This window comes from Rattus rattus, chromosome 5, assembly GCF_011064425.1.
Source record: "Rattus rattus isolate New Zealand chromosome 5, Rrattus_CSIRO_v1, whole genome shotgun sequence".
In the NCBI taxonomy this organism is placed as follows: domain Eukaryota; kingdom Metazoa; phylum Chordata; class Mammalia; order Rodentia; family Muridae; genus Rattus; species Rattus rattus.
In genome coordinates, this window is record NC_046158.1 from 158,658,684 (window position 1) to 158,671,968 (window position 13,285).

General features: G+C 52.9%; 1 protein-coding gene across 6 annotated transcripts; it reads right to left on the reverse strand.

Annotated features, from left to right (window-relative positions):
- Positions 1-710: 710 nt before the first annotated feature.
- Positions 711-13,269, reverse strand: Uckl1 (uridine-cytidine kinase 1 like 1). 6 transcript variants are annotated; one of them, XM_032905007.1, is made up of 15 exons: positions 13,112-13,269; positions 6,312-6,499; positions 6,115-6,221; positions 5,836-6,006; positions 5,679-5,750; positions 4,696-4,885; positions 4,553-4,614; positions 2,760-2,779; positions 2,037-2,135; positions 1,846-1,939; positions 1,668-1,730; positions 1,457-1,579; positions 1,240-1,347; positions 1,012-1,168; positions 711-934 (listed from the first exon to the last, which is right to left on the reverse strand). In XM_032905007.1, the coding sequence occupies exons 1-15, from the start codon at positions 13,222-13,224 to the stop codon at positions 855-857; spliced, it is 1,647 nt and encodes a 548-aa protein (XP_032760898.1). In that variant the 5' UTR covers positions 13,225-13,269; the 3' UTR covers positions 711-854. The 6 variants fall into 6 exon arrangements, with proteins under 6 accessions (XP_032760898.1, XP_032760899.1, XP_032760897.1 ...); XM_032905008.1 differs by lacking the exon at positions 2,760-2,779 and adding an exon at positions 3,965-3,981; XM_032905006.1 differs by having other exon boundaries at positions 6,312-6,502.
- Positions 13,270-13,285: the final 16 nt, after the last annotated feature.

Here is a 13,285-nt window from a genome sequence, read left to right on the forward strand (position 1 = left end):
CACGGCTGCTCCTTGGACAAACAACTCAACTTCCACCATTGTGGGCTGACTTCCACCCAACAACTCCTTGGCCCCATCTCCTGACAAGTTGTTCTATGCCAAGCAGGAAAAAGGCCCACGGTAGGCTTGAATGGGGCTTAGGGCAACCTGTTTTAGGTTCCGGGGCTGCCTGATGCACGGCCCAGAGACCCATAGCTCATATCCAGTGGCTGTCCGTGCGCACGTCTGTCATCTCCTTGGGACAGAATCATCATGGCTGGGAGCAGCTGCCTGGCAGAAGCAGCAAGGCAGGGATGGACATGAAACTTTGGTTCTGAAAACCTGGGGCTCTGGCCATCTTGGAGCTGGTCTTCCCCCACTACTCAGTCCTTGCCATAGGTGTCTGTACACCAGCTTCTGTCCCTTGGTAGTACAAATGTGGTTGGGAGGAAGTGGTCCCAGAGGCCGCCTCCTGGCACACTCAGAGCCCTACGTGTCCTTGCCTCTGGGTCCAGGCTGGGTGAGCTGTGTGGTTCTTGGGCTGCGTGTTTCATCTGGAGGCCCCACTTCTTCCCTTATCTCCATCAAGCAATAAGTGAATCAGCTTTGACTGTAAGGAAAGTAGAGGGCAAGGCTGAGAATGCCTGGTCCTGCTGGACCTTTTACCTCTTTCTCAATACGTTGGGGAGCCTGCCTCAGCAGAGCCCACCCAGGGTTTATTCTGCCACACATCATTTTCTGAAGCTTTATTTATTTTATAAAATGTGTAAACTGAATATTATTGGTAACATTTTAAAATTCAAATAAGTTAATGTGTTGTGTCTGTGACTCCAGACAGAAGGCTGGGTAGAAGTAAGAGTAGCTGGGACAGGGAACTAACCCACAGAGGTAACCTCATCATCATCACTGCCGTCAGGGACTGCATCTGTCCCAAAGTATCGATCACCAAAGTTCCCTGCAAAAAGAAATGTCATTGTGCGACTGGGCTCCTCTGGGTCATCAGCCATGCTCCCTGAGCTACAACAGACTCACCAATGCCTGGGATGATACGGAAAAGGTCATTGACACGCTTGTCCACGGCTGTGGTGATGATTCTCACACGTGGGAATGCATAGGCCACAGAATGTACGCCCATCTCTGCCATGAGCAGGGATAGCAAAAAGATCTTGTCCTCAGGCACATCATGGTCCTGTACAACATGGGGCAAGGGTAAGTCCAACACCAAGGGAAGCTGCCGGCATCCCATCCAGGTCTACTTACCAGGAGTACACGTACAGCCATCATGGCTGCAGCACCCGTAGATACTGTGCAGTCCATCAGGATCACATGGTCATCACTAATATCCTTGGGAAGTCTCAGGTAATGGAGCTATAGTTGATAGTAAGGTCAGAGCGGGGCCCCCCATCAGTTTTCTGGTCTCCCCCACCTCCCTATGTGGGTCATTGCTGTGAACCCCCAGCCCTCCCTGGCTGGATACCTCAGGCTCCCCTGTGAGCTGGTTGGTCTGGATGAGGATGGTGCCGATACGCACGTCCTTGCACACAGCACGCAGCGCAGGCTCCATGGTCTCTCCCGCACGCAGAATGGACACGCCGGTGATCTAGTGAGGAAGGCAGGCTGAGTAGGCTGCAAGCTGGATGCCTCTAACCCCATAGCCTCTTAGCTATCTCACCCCTAGCCGTGTGCACCTGCTTTCCAGCGTAGCACTTTCCCACGTAGTCCTGCCCCTGTGGGGTCTGTACAGTGCAGTCCTGTATAGTGAGTTGGGGCATCTGTGAACGGCCTGAGCCTAGCCTCCCTCCGCCATCATTAGCCCACACCCGGAAGAGTGGGACACCCTCTCCCCCTTTCCCCACAAACCCACACCTGAAAGGGCAGGAAAGACAGCGCGTGTTCAATAAGCAGCCGCATCAGTCTTTTGGAGTAGAAAATGAATTCGTCCCGGCTGGTCTCCTTGTCCCTGACAGTAAAGCAAGCAGGCTTAGAAAAGGATGGGACAGAACCTGGGGATGGAGTGGAGCAGGGCTGGGAGTAGCACTCCACGGGTGGGCCCTTACCTGATGATGGTGTGCATGCCTCGTACCTGTGGTGTGCTCTTGAGGACACTCAGTGTCTGGGGAAGGGGGTGGCACTGGTGAGCAGAGGCCAACGCGGCCCTAGGGACACAAAGGTATTGGCATATCTTACCCAAAAGTCCCTTTATGCCCCAGAGAACATCTGATTATCACTGTGGGGGCTGGGGCATGTGCAGGGTGGGAGCTGTCTGCTGGCTACGGCTGACCCATGGAAGATGCCTTGCCACCTGAAATATGACTAAAAAGTGAGAATGTCCCATTCTTAACACTGAACACAGATGTTAGGGGTGGGGAGTCAGGCAGGAGGTGTCTCCTCTTAGGCTCAGATAAAAAGAGGCCAGACACAGGGAAGGGAGCTTACTGTGGGAACAAGTCTCAGCCTCCAAACGGACATCTTGTCCCCAACTCCTGGGAGCAACAAGTAAGCTGCAGGGTCAAGCTCCACTCGGGCCCATCCCCCAGCTGGTGTGCAGTCCCTCTCAGGAGGGAGGGGAAAGCAGGGAGGGCTCAGTGCCAAAGGCTGCCCCACCAAAGACCTAAGCCAGGAGGGGGAAGGGGCAAGGCGGGAGGAGGGAGGGCTGATTAGGGGGTTAAGGTAGGAACAGTGATGGTGGCAGGGAGGGGTCATGGAAGCACCAGGTGCAGGAGCAGTGCAGGGTGCAGGGCAGCACACAGTGCAGCACAACCAGAGCTTGCTCTGCTCACATATCCCAACGCAGCTTCCTCTGCTCGCCAGGTGAAGAGCGTGTTCAGGGAGGGAACAAGGCAGGAAACAGGTTTACAAAGTGGAAAAGAACAGAGAGAAAAACACTTAGTGGGAAGAGCAGCCAAGTCCCTACAGAAGGTGCCCTGTGGCTACCAACTGGCTGAAGACTCCAGGCGGGAGGCTGGCAGCAGTCTTGGCACTGACGGCCTTGGCACCTGAGGGTGGAACACCACCCACACCCAGCCGCTTTTCCCTCCTGCTCACCAGTAGCTTCCTAGAGTTGAAGGAGACCAAGTGGGCCACTAGCCACCACTTCCTTGGCTGGCCAGAAGATGCAAAGTGGAGCTGGCACTTTTCTCAGAATCGAGGCTTTAAAAGAGCCCTGGCACAGGTCTGTGGTACCCTGATCTTGGTGAGGCCGAGTGGAGACTCATGCAGGGGCAGGAAGCAGGGCTATGAAGATGGCCCTGGAGGCATTTTCAACACTGGCTCAGAACTCCTGGGGTACCCAGTAGGATCATGAGGGCTCCCACAGTGGCTCAACTAGATCTTCCCAACTCCGAGGAAAGGTCCCTGGTGCTGCCTATGGCTCCCGCCTAGGCTTTGATCGGGAGGATGATAATGGTGCAGCTCAGTCTATCCCTTCCTCCTGCTGCGGTGCCAACATTACCTCTGCCTGAGGTACGCTGCAGGTTGAACACTAAGCTAGGAGAGGGCTGGGCCTGTGTAGGCAGGGTGGAGAAGGCAGAGCCAAGCCCTCACTCCCCACCTCTCAGAGAGTCAGCTGAGCCTATGGCCCATGGGATGGTCCAGCTTACAAGATCCAGCAGCCTAGATGCAGACTTGGGCCTTATGATTGCAGGAACATATCAATGTGGTCCCTGCCTCGGGTCATGCCTGGCAGTGCCGGCCCAGGACAACTGCTGTGCTCTCTGTGGCTGGAGCCCAAGATAGGCTGTATGGGGAAGGAGCCTCCATGATCATCTGGCCAGCACAGGTAATACATAACCCTGGGAAAACTCTTTAATTTCTTTGTACCTTAGTGTTCTTATCTGCCACCAAGGGGAGCAGCAGCAGGCCTGTGCCGCTCTACCCCTGGTGTTGGTAAGGACTGCCTGCCTGCTTGGCTAGGTGACAGCTGACCCGGAGCTCTATGTAGATGTTGGAAATGCCTCCATCTGTGCAGGCTGTTATGGAGTCTTACCTGACGCTGAGTTCACGCTGTGGCAGCAACACAGGGAGACACAAGGGAATGGGTGATGCATCAGTGACCAGGCCAAGCAGTCAGACTACCCCCACCCCCAGTGACGGACACTCCACAGCCCCGTGTGGAGATGGCTCAGGGTCTGCAGACTGCAAGACGAGGCAAGCTTCTAGGGATCTCTAACGTGGGGATCAGCTGGCCTGGGACCTGTGCGTCTGGGCCTGTGGTAGTGATGACCCCAGAACCCAGCCAAAAACCACGTAATGTGGGGCCTAGAGTGTGAAGACATCACTTGTACAGTGACCCAGTCCGAGAGAGAAGACATAGGACTCAGTGCTGAAATCCACAATCCCAGACTAGTGGATAGTGGGTCACCCTTGTTACTCCCACAGGGTTGGGAGGGATAGGAGTGCAGCCTTCCAAGCATGGCCAAGTCCCATGACCTATCATGAGGGCTGGGCCAGATAATAAGCTTAAGGAGCAGGCTCAGGACACTTGAATGCCAATTCCTGCAGCGGACAGAGAACGTGTGGGGGTGGGGTAAGCAAGCTTCTGTTGGGAGCACAGAGTGCTCTCTGGCTAACTAACCTCTTCCAGCTGGCTGTGAACATGCTGCACAATCAGGTCAATGGCTACTGTGTTCCCACTCCCTGGAGGGGAAAAAAGAACTCAGAAGAAGCTTGAAGGCCCTTCTGCCCCACCGGCAGGAAAACAAGAGCTGGCCGACTCACCTCTGGGCACCACGATATCTGCCAGGCGCATGGTGGGCTGGATGTACTGATCGAAAGCAGGTTTGACAAACTTGTTGTACTGCTTGATGACACCCTCAATGTCCCGGCCTCGCTCACTGATGTCCCTGCGCAGCCGCCGTACCAGTCGGATGTCAGAGTCTGTGTCCACAAAGATCTTCATGTCCAGAAGCTGGGTGGGGGACAAGAAGTCAGTGCACAGGGCTGAGGCAGGCACCAGTGGCACTGTCAGAGACGAGGATCTATAGAGCCGGAGCCTGATGGGATCAGCTGGTGGTCTATGGGCTGTAATCATTGGGGCCAGATCCCCCCAGGACACCCAATGGCTTAACTGTCAGTGCGTGTAGGATGCATTCATTGGAAGTGTGCGTGAGGATGCATGTGTAAGCATGGAATAATACTAGTTAGGGGCACAGAACGGAGACAACTAACAAGTCAGGCAGGAATAGCACTTGGCAGTGTGATGAACACTGGGGCCGTGGGGCTTTGTGAGCTCTGAGTTTGTGAGCTCCTCCAGTCAGCATGTGATAGGTGGTCCCTGAGAATCCATCTGGAGTCTGGAGATGCCACATGGAGATGGTAAGAGTCCCCTCCGCCTGGATCAGAGTCACATTCAGGTATATCCTGGACAACTTGCAGAAAAGTCCCTTGAACTCACTGGCTTTAAGTCCTTGTTTGTTCTTTAGCAAGGAAAAAATATCGAGAGCAGGGGAAATAGAAGTACAGCTCTCGGCAGGTAGGAGAGGAAACCACTTTCCCTGGAAGCCACATCCCACAGTAGTAGTCAGCTCGCTACTGGAACAGTTGTAAATGCCCAGGATGCACCAGATGGGGCTCATCTAGAAGTGCCCGATAGGGAGAAATCTGCTCAAATCATGGAAGCTGTGGGGATGGGGCAGCTCATTACTAAAGGAATTATGTTTAAGGGAATGTCTGTCGAGTGGGTGCTCCCAGCGAGCTCTCACCTCTAGCAGTGTCTTGTCAGCAAAGGCCATGATACCCTCAAAGATGATGACATTTGCACCGTACAGTGTTTTCTGGAAAGGAACCCAGGGAATTTTAATGTCCAGCTCAGGCCCCTGCAGCCTCTTCCACAGGTAGGCCCCAACGCCATGGGCCTACCCAGTCCTTTTTCCGGCTATGGGTGGTGAAATCATAGATGGGTATTTGGACACTCCTGCCCTGCTTTAGTTTCTTGAGGGTGGAAATGATGAGATCGAAGTCGAAGGCATCAGGGTGGTCAAAGTTGAAATTGTTGCAGGCGGCCTGTTCCTGCTGCTGCTGTGTCAGAACCTGGGGGGTGCAGGGACATGATGAAGCCCGCTCACCACGGGCCTACAATCGTAGAGGCAAAGCAGTCACAGGGAGGAGGTGCTCTGGGGTAGATGAGCAGGGCCTCACCTTATAGAAGGAGTCCATGGACAGCAGGACCACCCAGGGTACATCTAGGGCCTCAATGATCATCCTGGCCACAGTGGTCTTCCCAGACGCACTGCCGCCTCCTAAGCCTGTGGAGTGGAAGGGTTACCTTGTAATTTGAGGCAGCTGGGCTGGCCAGGCAGACCAATCCCCAAGATGCCTTCCCACACAGCTCTCACCAATGGCAAAGGCCTCCTTGGACTGGGTACCATGTTCGTTGTACCATGGTGGCCGCCCAGCTGTGTAGATGGTTCGTTTGCTTGTACGAAGCAGGGGTGGCTCTGACTTGCACTGGCTGGTGGTGCGCTTCCGGGGTGAGCGCCCAGTACCCACTGGTGGGAGAAGTCTGTCCAAGGACCCTGCATTGCTGCTGTGGAGAGGAATGTGCTCAGCTTCAGTCAGCAGTTTTCAACCTCTCTGGCCATGCCAAAGTGGGACAGGCACAGTATGGGCTCAACTGGGGAGGGTCTGCCCAAGAAACCTGCCTTTTGCTGCTTCATAGGGTTAATTGGGGCACAAGATCTCAGACTGTTCACACAGCAAGAACAAGGGACAGCAATTAATGGTAAGACGGCAGGAGGATGCAGGCGGATATGCGCAATCTCGGAGCTACAATCCTACCCACCCGTGTGGACTGTAGTAGGTAGGGCCTCGTTACTCAAAGAGGAGGATCAATTAAGGAGTGTGCTCCTCTCCCCAACACAGCACACTCTCTAGGTAGGCCAGCCACCATAGGACAGTTGCCGCAGGAGGTGAAAGTGCAGTACACTGGCCTTATGCCAAGGAAAGATGTTTTGGGGGACTCCCTGGCCTGACACCCTGTCAAGAAATGTAAGATAAAAAGCAAGAAGGGAGGCTGGAAGGCCTATGAGCTCACTTCTCCTCATATGACCCCTCCAGCAGACTGTCAATGCCAACTGTCTCGGCAGTGTGTGTATGTACACACGTGCATGTGCACGTGGTGGTGGTCTGACGTCATGGCCAACCGAGGGTGCAAGAGGGGAATGCAACCTAAGAAGGTCAAGTCAGATCTGTACCTGTGCACACTCAGAACCCGCTGACATTTCAGTGGGTCCGCCATTTCCGCCCAAAGGGTGCCATTTCCGGCCATGGCCTTGAGCAACTTCTATGGAAGTTCAATGTTCTGCATCACCTTCCTCTTACCTGCTGTTTGTGTGAGGTACAGCCTGATGCAAAAGTGCTTAAGAGAATGAGACATGCTTAAGAGAATGAGACACGCTTAACAGAGGCCATTCCTGGCTACTGCCTGAAAAGAAGCCCAGACAGGCCACAATCCTTGTCTTAGCTTTCAAACTACTAAAGAGGCTCTCAGGTCAGTGCCCTGGCGAGCTCTGGCTCACCTGTGTAGGGCTAAACTGAACTGTAGCCACTGACTCTGCAGGGCAATGTTTAGTGGGTAGGAGGGGTGCCTGTAAAAATGGCAGATGGACATGTCAATCTAGCTTTGTGTGGGATGTCCTCCTACAGTGGCTGCTATAGTCTACAGTACTACAAGAAAAAGAATACTCAAGGCAAGCCTGAGGTGAATGAGGTAGACGGGTAGGCCCAGATGGCAACACGTACCCCCAGGGCACTCTGGGGTGAGAAAAGTACAGCATAATGAAATATGGTTCAGTTTACATCAAAGCCAGTAGATGACGGATGCTCAGTAAGGGACTGAGGACATAGCTTAGAGAACAAATCTAGGGCCTGATCCTGAGTTAACACCAAAAGATGCTCGCCCAAACGCACATGCATGCCAGTATCTGTGAGAAAGAAGTGTGTATTCAGAAAACCTGAAAGCATATATGCAGGTATAATAATCAGGATTTCCCTGGAGACCACAATTTGGGGCAGGAACTTCTGTCGCATTTGGATACTTTACAAGTACAGGCTCTCTTATCAAAACAGAAGCTGGGCTTATCTGGGAAGCTCTATTTCTTGCCATATTCTTGCTGCTGCCTCATAGCTCTCAGTGTGGTAGTTTCCAGGGCTGATGTATCAGGCGCAAGACAAACTTTCGGGCCCAGTTTGGGAACAATGACGGTCTCAGCTGAACAATCCTTCCTCGAAGCAGAAAGACTGTGGATGTGTGCACGTGAGTCGGACAGGCAGTGGAAAGAACGCTTATCATGTAACTGGCAACTCCGAAGAACAACACAGACACAAGTGGGTATCAAGGAAAGAACCCATCTGCATCCAACCAAGAAAACACACTGAATTCATCCTTGGGGACAAAGACAATAAGCCTGCTTGTTTCTACACCATCCATCTTAACCAGAGTTCAGAGTGTGAGCATAGGGAATAATTAACCAGTCTATTAAGTTCAGCCTTGCTGCCACTGCTCTGGAGACAAGTGCAGGAGCTGAGACTGGAGCTAAGCATAAATAAGCTGAGTACTGAGACCGAGTCTGCCAGTCAAGGGGTCTTAGGGATAGATAGCATGTGAGGGATGCAGGTCACGAAATGATAGGCTACCTGAGGGATGTTACTTGCAGCTCAACTCAAGACTGCCTGAATGGCTCAGTTAAAAAGGGAGACATCAACTGGAAACACAAACAGTGAGGTCCCCAGATCCCTAGCCAGAGGGTAGGTGGCTGCTCACCTGGGTATACTAATCCATCTGCAGTAAACAAATGGATCTGTGAAGCTTATCCACTGGGTTGCCCTTTCTGTCAGGCAAAAGCTAGACCGCACCCCCAACCCCCACATCCCCTGTTAGAGAGAGAACCAGAGACTCCCCTAGGGTACGGAACAGGATCTTGCCTTGATTCCTAGAGGCAGCATAAGCACAATACACAGGGTAGCTCTAGGAGGTCTCAGTAAACAAACAACAACAACAACAAACAAATTCAGGACTTAGCCTCTCCCCACTTAGCCTCTTCTTCCTTCCCTAGGGAGTGCTTTTGGGACGAAACTACTCCAGTGCAGAACATCTGACTTGGAAGGGGGCAGAACAACCTGACAAAGCTCCCAGCCACCAGTGGTAAAAACAAATACACACAAAGCCAAGACACACTCAGACAGAAACTGGACAAAGGACCCAACAGGCTGGGGTTGTTTTCCTGATCCCCCTGATTCTCACAGTAGCAGCTTCCCTGGGAGAATTTTAGTTCCCCATCAGTGACTCTTCCACCTCGGTGAAGATTCCTTCCAAAGCTTGTGCTGCTGATGGGAAGAGTGCCCAGTTGCTAGCAGATCAGGGAGGACTTTGCCAGAAATCTGCCTCACTCCCCCAACTGGGATATCAGGCTGTGTCTGTACCAAGCCTGGCTCCCCTGCCCTCCCCAAAGTTAACAGCTGTCTCCCACAGCCAGAGATAAGGCAGCACCCATTTCTCACAAAAGGTGCCCCTTGATGGGAAAGCTGCACAAAATATCTCATTTTTTATCCACAGACAAAGAGGCTTCTGGCCACGGTGACAAAAGTTCATCTGTACAAACAGTATTACAACTGAGCCACAGTGAATGCAAGATGCTATCATAGCTCACAGCCCCAAGCCAGCCACATATGCAGCCCAAGCACTATTCAGCTCCCAGGAGCACCTGCCAGCTTGTTTGTTTTCAGATATCCATGGACACACATCACACATAAGTCAGACGTGGTCAGTATCATTGGGGAAGTGGGGTTCTCATCAGCAGGGACTCTGCGGCAACTCACCTGCTTTCTGCTCCAAGAGCCCAGCACCCTGAGATCCTGATGCCAGGGTAAGCTGGGGGGCTGCTCATAGCCAAGGACGCAGGTAAGCACAGAGGGCTCAGAGGTGGATGTCCCTGGACAGTGGGATGACCCAGGTATGTGTAGTATAGGTTCTAGCAGTTAGAGTATCACTACCTCTTAGAATTATAGTTGTCCCCAAGGACAGCTTGAGAGTTCTAGCCACCTGAACTGGTCTTCCATGGGTGGAATCACTCCTATAGGCAGCACAGCTGAAGAGCTAGGTGGGGTTGGACCCCTACTTGCAGAAGTAGGTTGCTATATACAGGAGTGGGGCACAGCGGCTAGGAGGCCCCAGGAACCCTACTGCACTAAGGGAACACACTCAATGCTAGTCCCAGAGGCTAAGGCCACACACACACATAAGAGGATCACCCAGTTAGGGCTCATGCCCAGATATTAATAGTACTGACTCTGGCCTGCACAATCCCCAGGCCAGTTGCTGTGAAGTATACTTCAGTGTTAGCTGCTATGCACATTGGCTTGGACTTGCTGGGAACCGCTAGTACCTCTCCCCAAATTTTCTGGAAGAAACATAGTTCTGCCTCCCAATGCATACACAGCAAAGAGAAGGAAATTTGAGGCCCCTCCGGGCCAGGTGACCTGAATGTTAGTGCTGAGCTGGGTGCCCCTCCCCTGGCCCCAAGGTGCCTCCTACAAGGATAAACAAATCTGAAATTCTACCCTAGCACATCCAAGAATAACTGTTCCACCCCACCTCACACAGGCTCCAGCAAGTCCGATGGCCACCAGGCCTCATCAGTCAGCAGGGAACACAGCCACCTCCCTGCCCACAGTATAGAAAGGGAAGATTTGGTCCCAGCCTCAGCTGAAATCCCTTTACTGACTTAAGATCTAGTCAGAGGGGTTTTCCTGGTTTTGGGGTTCTCTTCAAGGGGTGGGTTGGCCTTATTGCAACCTCATCCTACCTGGCTGGCTTACAGCACTAAGTCTGGCAGGGCTCAGAGAAGGAAGCTTCCAAGTGGACTTCATGCATCTGAAAAGGAGCCACTCTGGGAGCTGCCCTGGAGGCAGCTCTTCGCACTACCTAGGTAACTTGTGGGTATGTCTACATCCCCAGACACCAGGAGCAGGAAGAACCTATCTGTTTGCATGTGCGTGTGTTTATAGAGTTTGTCTGTCCCTCTGACTCTACTCTTAGGTGGTTGGCTGGATATGGCCTAGAATTGCTCTGGGAGGCTAATATTATTCTGGACAGGGGTGCAGAGTAAAGGAGTCCGAGGGAATCAGTTCACTAAGTTTGGCTGGCTGAAACAACAGAAGATCCTGACATGTTCCTTGGGAACCCCGGTGGGTCAGGATCAGTGGGTAGCAAAAAGGGCCACAGGTCTGTAGGAAGCTAACACCGTGCTGGTCTCAGAAAGGGAAGGCTTAATTCCAGATTTGTTACTAACAGAATAGACCCGTCCCACCTATTGATTCACTAATCTTGGGCCCAAAATACCACATAACCCTGACCCCTGGATTTCATCTTTACCTAGGATACACCAGACTACCTGGCTGCCACACTCCTTAACTTCTATCTTTGAAGTTTTCTTTTTCCAGGGCTCCATTTTAGGCCTCAGGGCTGTCTGAGGTAGGTGGTGTTGCTCAGTTTTCATTCCCTCCTGGCTATCGACTAGGTAATAGCTGCGGCTGTCATCTGCAGCTCAAACACCAATCATTAGGGAGTTGAAGCGGACCTGCATGTATCCTTATCAGAGAAGCAGAGGTGACTGAGGACCTAAGCAGGTGCCTTATTGGTAAGGAAACTAAGACAGTATCTTGGAAGTTAGAGCTGCCCTGAAATTTGCACCCCCTATATCAGAGAAACCAAAATCGAATGTCTACAAAAGAGACTGAAGAGAGGAAGGCTCATCCCTTGGACCACCAAAGGACTAAGAAAGTTCTCAAGGTCCCCTTGCTGTGGTTAAATCTATAGTCAAGCAACCCATCCTGGTGCTTCGGTGGAATTCCTGCAAGAGGCGGGAAGTGGTTCAGAGATAGTCAGCAAGGCCACTTTCACAAGGTAGACATAGGACTGGGGGATTAGAGGCTTTAACTTGCCAGTCTGCACCCCAAGGCTCTCGGTGAGCATCATTAGTTTCTCTCCACTCTCTATAATCCCAAACCAACCTCCATTTTGCATATTGACATGAAAGCCAATGGCTGTGCCAGCTAAGGCTAGCAGATTCCAAGGAAAAAGCCTCAAGGGCAGGCAGATATGGAGACAGGTGCTGGGAAAAGCAATAGGGGAAACCTCACACTGGACATTAAGTCTACCAGTGACTCCCTCCCCTATTGCTGCCAGTGCCTGAGGCACCAGGGCAGTTTGTATTTCTCAAGGTGTTTCCTCAGGAACCCTGGGAAGTATTTCATCATGGCCTCTTTGCTTCTGGTTAAATCGAGACATTCTGAACTAGAAAGCATCACAGTCAGGTTCCTAGTCAGAATGCTTGGAGTGCGTGAACTAGCTGGGATTCACCTCATCCACTGCCAGCACCTGCGGTCCTAAAGGCATCCGGGTATACAGTTTCTCAGGCGGTGAACTCAGGCCGGCAAAGCAAAGCCGGAAGACATTTGGCTTCAACTGGCACAATCAGACCGGAAGAGGTGCCACATAGTTTCCAAGCATGGCCATCGCCCCCTGGCGGCCGTGACCTAGAGTTGCTACTAGTGATGTTCAAGCCGAGTGAAGACAAGTACCCTTATCTCCTACAGTACTAACCCTTCCATTCTCCTGAAAGCCTCGAAAGTCTCAAAGGCCCCCAAACTCTCGGACAGGTGGAGATCACCACCCCATCTTACATTCGCCAAGTACCATTGGCCGCCATATGCAACTTTGAGCTCAATTTCGACGAACTCGGAAGGTCGAACACGCCTACCGCCCAGCTGTGAGCCCAGAGCCAAGTGCGCACCCACTAGAGACAGAAACCCAGGCTAAAGAGGTCAAACAGGTTTCCACTCTCGGCGCCTCTAAGAGCTGGGGCTTGGGTCAGTTCCGCCTTCCGTTTGCTGGGGCCCTCCAGGTCGCCTGCCACCTCCCTCTCCCTGGCAGGGGGTTGCCGACACATGGCTCAGGAAGCCCCTAGACGCTGGAGAGCTGCTGAAACCTGTCCAGGATCCACGAGGCTGTGGAGATCAATCTGCCCATCTACGAAGATGCCCGGAGCCGCCCGGGCTTTAGGAAGGGATGCAAGCCGTGCACCGACCCCTCCCAAGAGACAAGCGCGGCCCCTGCCTTATTCAGGCCCGCGCCTACCGGTCCTCGCACGATGTTTCATTCTGCTCGGCCGGGCGGCCAGGCACGTCTGGGGTCACAGTGGATTGCAGGGGCGAAGGGGCAGCACCCGCGGAGCCCGGCGGCGCAGCCATGGCGTCCCGAACCTGGCGGAGGCCGGGGAGGCGCGCCCGGAGGCAGGCGCGCTGCGGACTA

Coding starts and splice junctions, on each gene's coding strand:
- Uckl1 (XM_032905006.1), bottom strand. CDS start 13,224: ATGGCTGCGCCGCCGGGCTCCGCGGGTGCTGCCCCTTCGCCCCTGCAA. Junction 2,136..2,759: donor AGGAAGCTGCGTTGGGATAT/GTGAGCAGAGCA, acceptor TTGTGTCCCTAG/GGCCGCGTTGGCCTCTGCTC. Junction 1,348..1,456: donor AGCTCACAGGGGAGCCTGAG/GTATCCAGCCAG, acceptor TATCAACTATAG/CTCCATTACCTGAGACTTCC.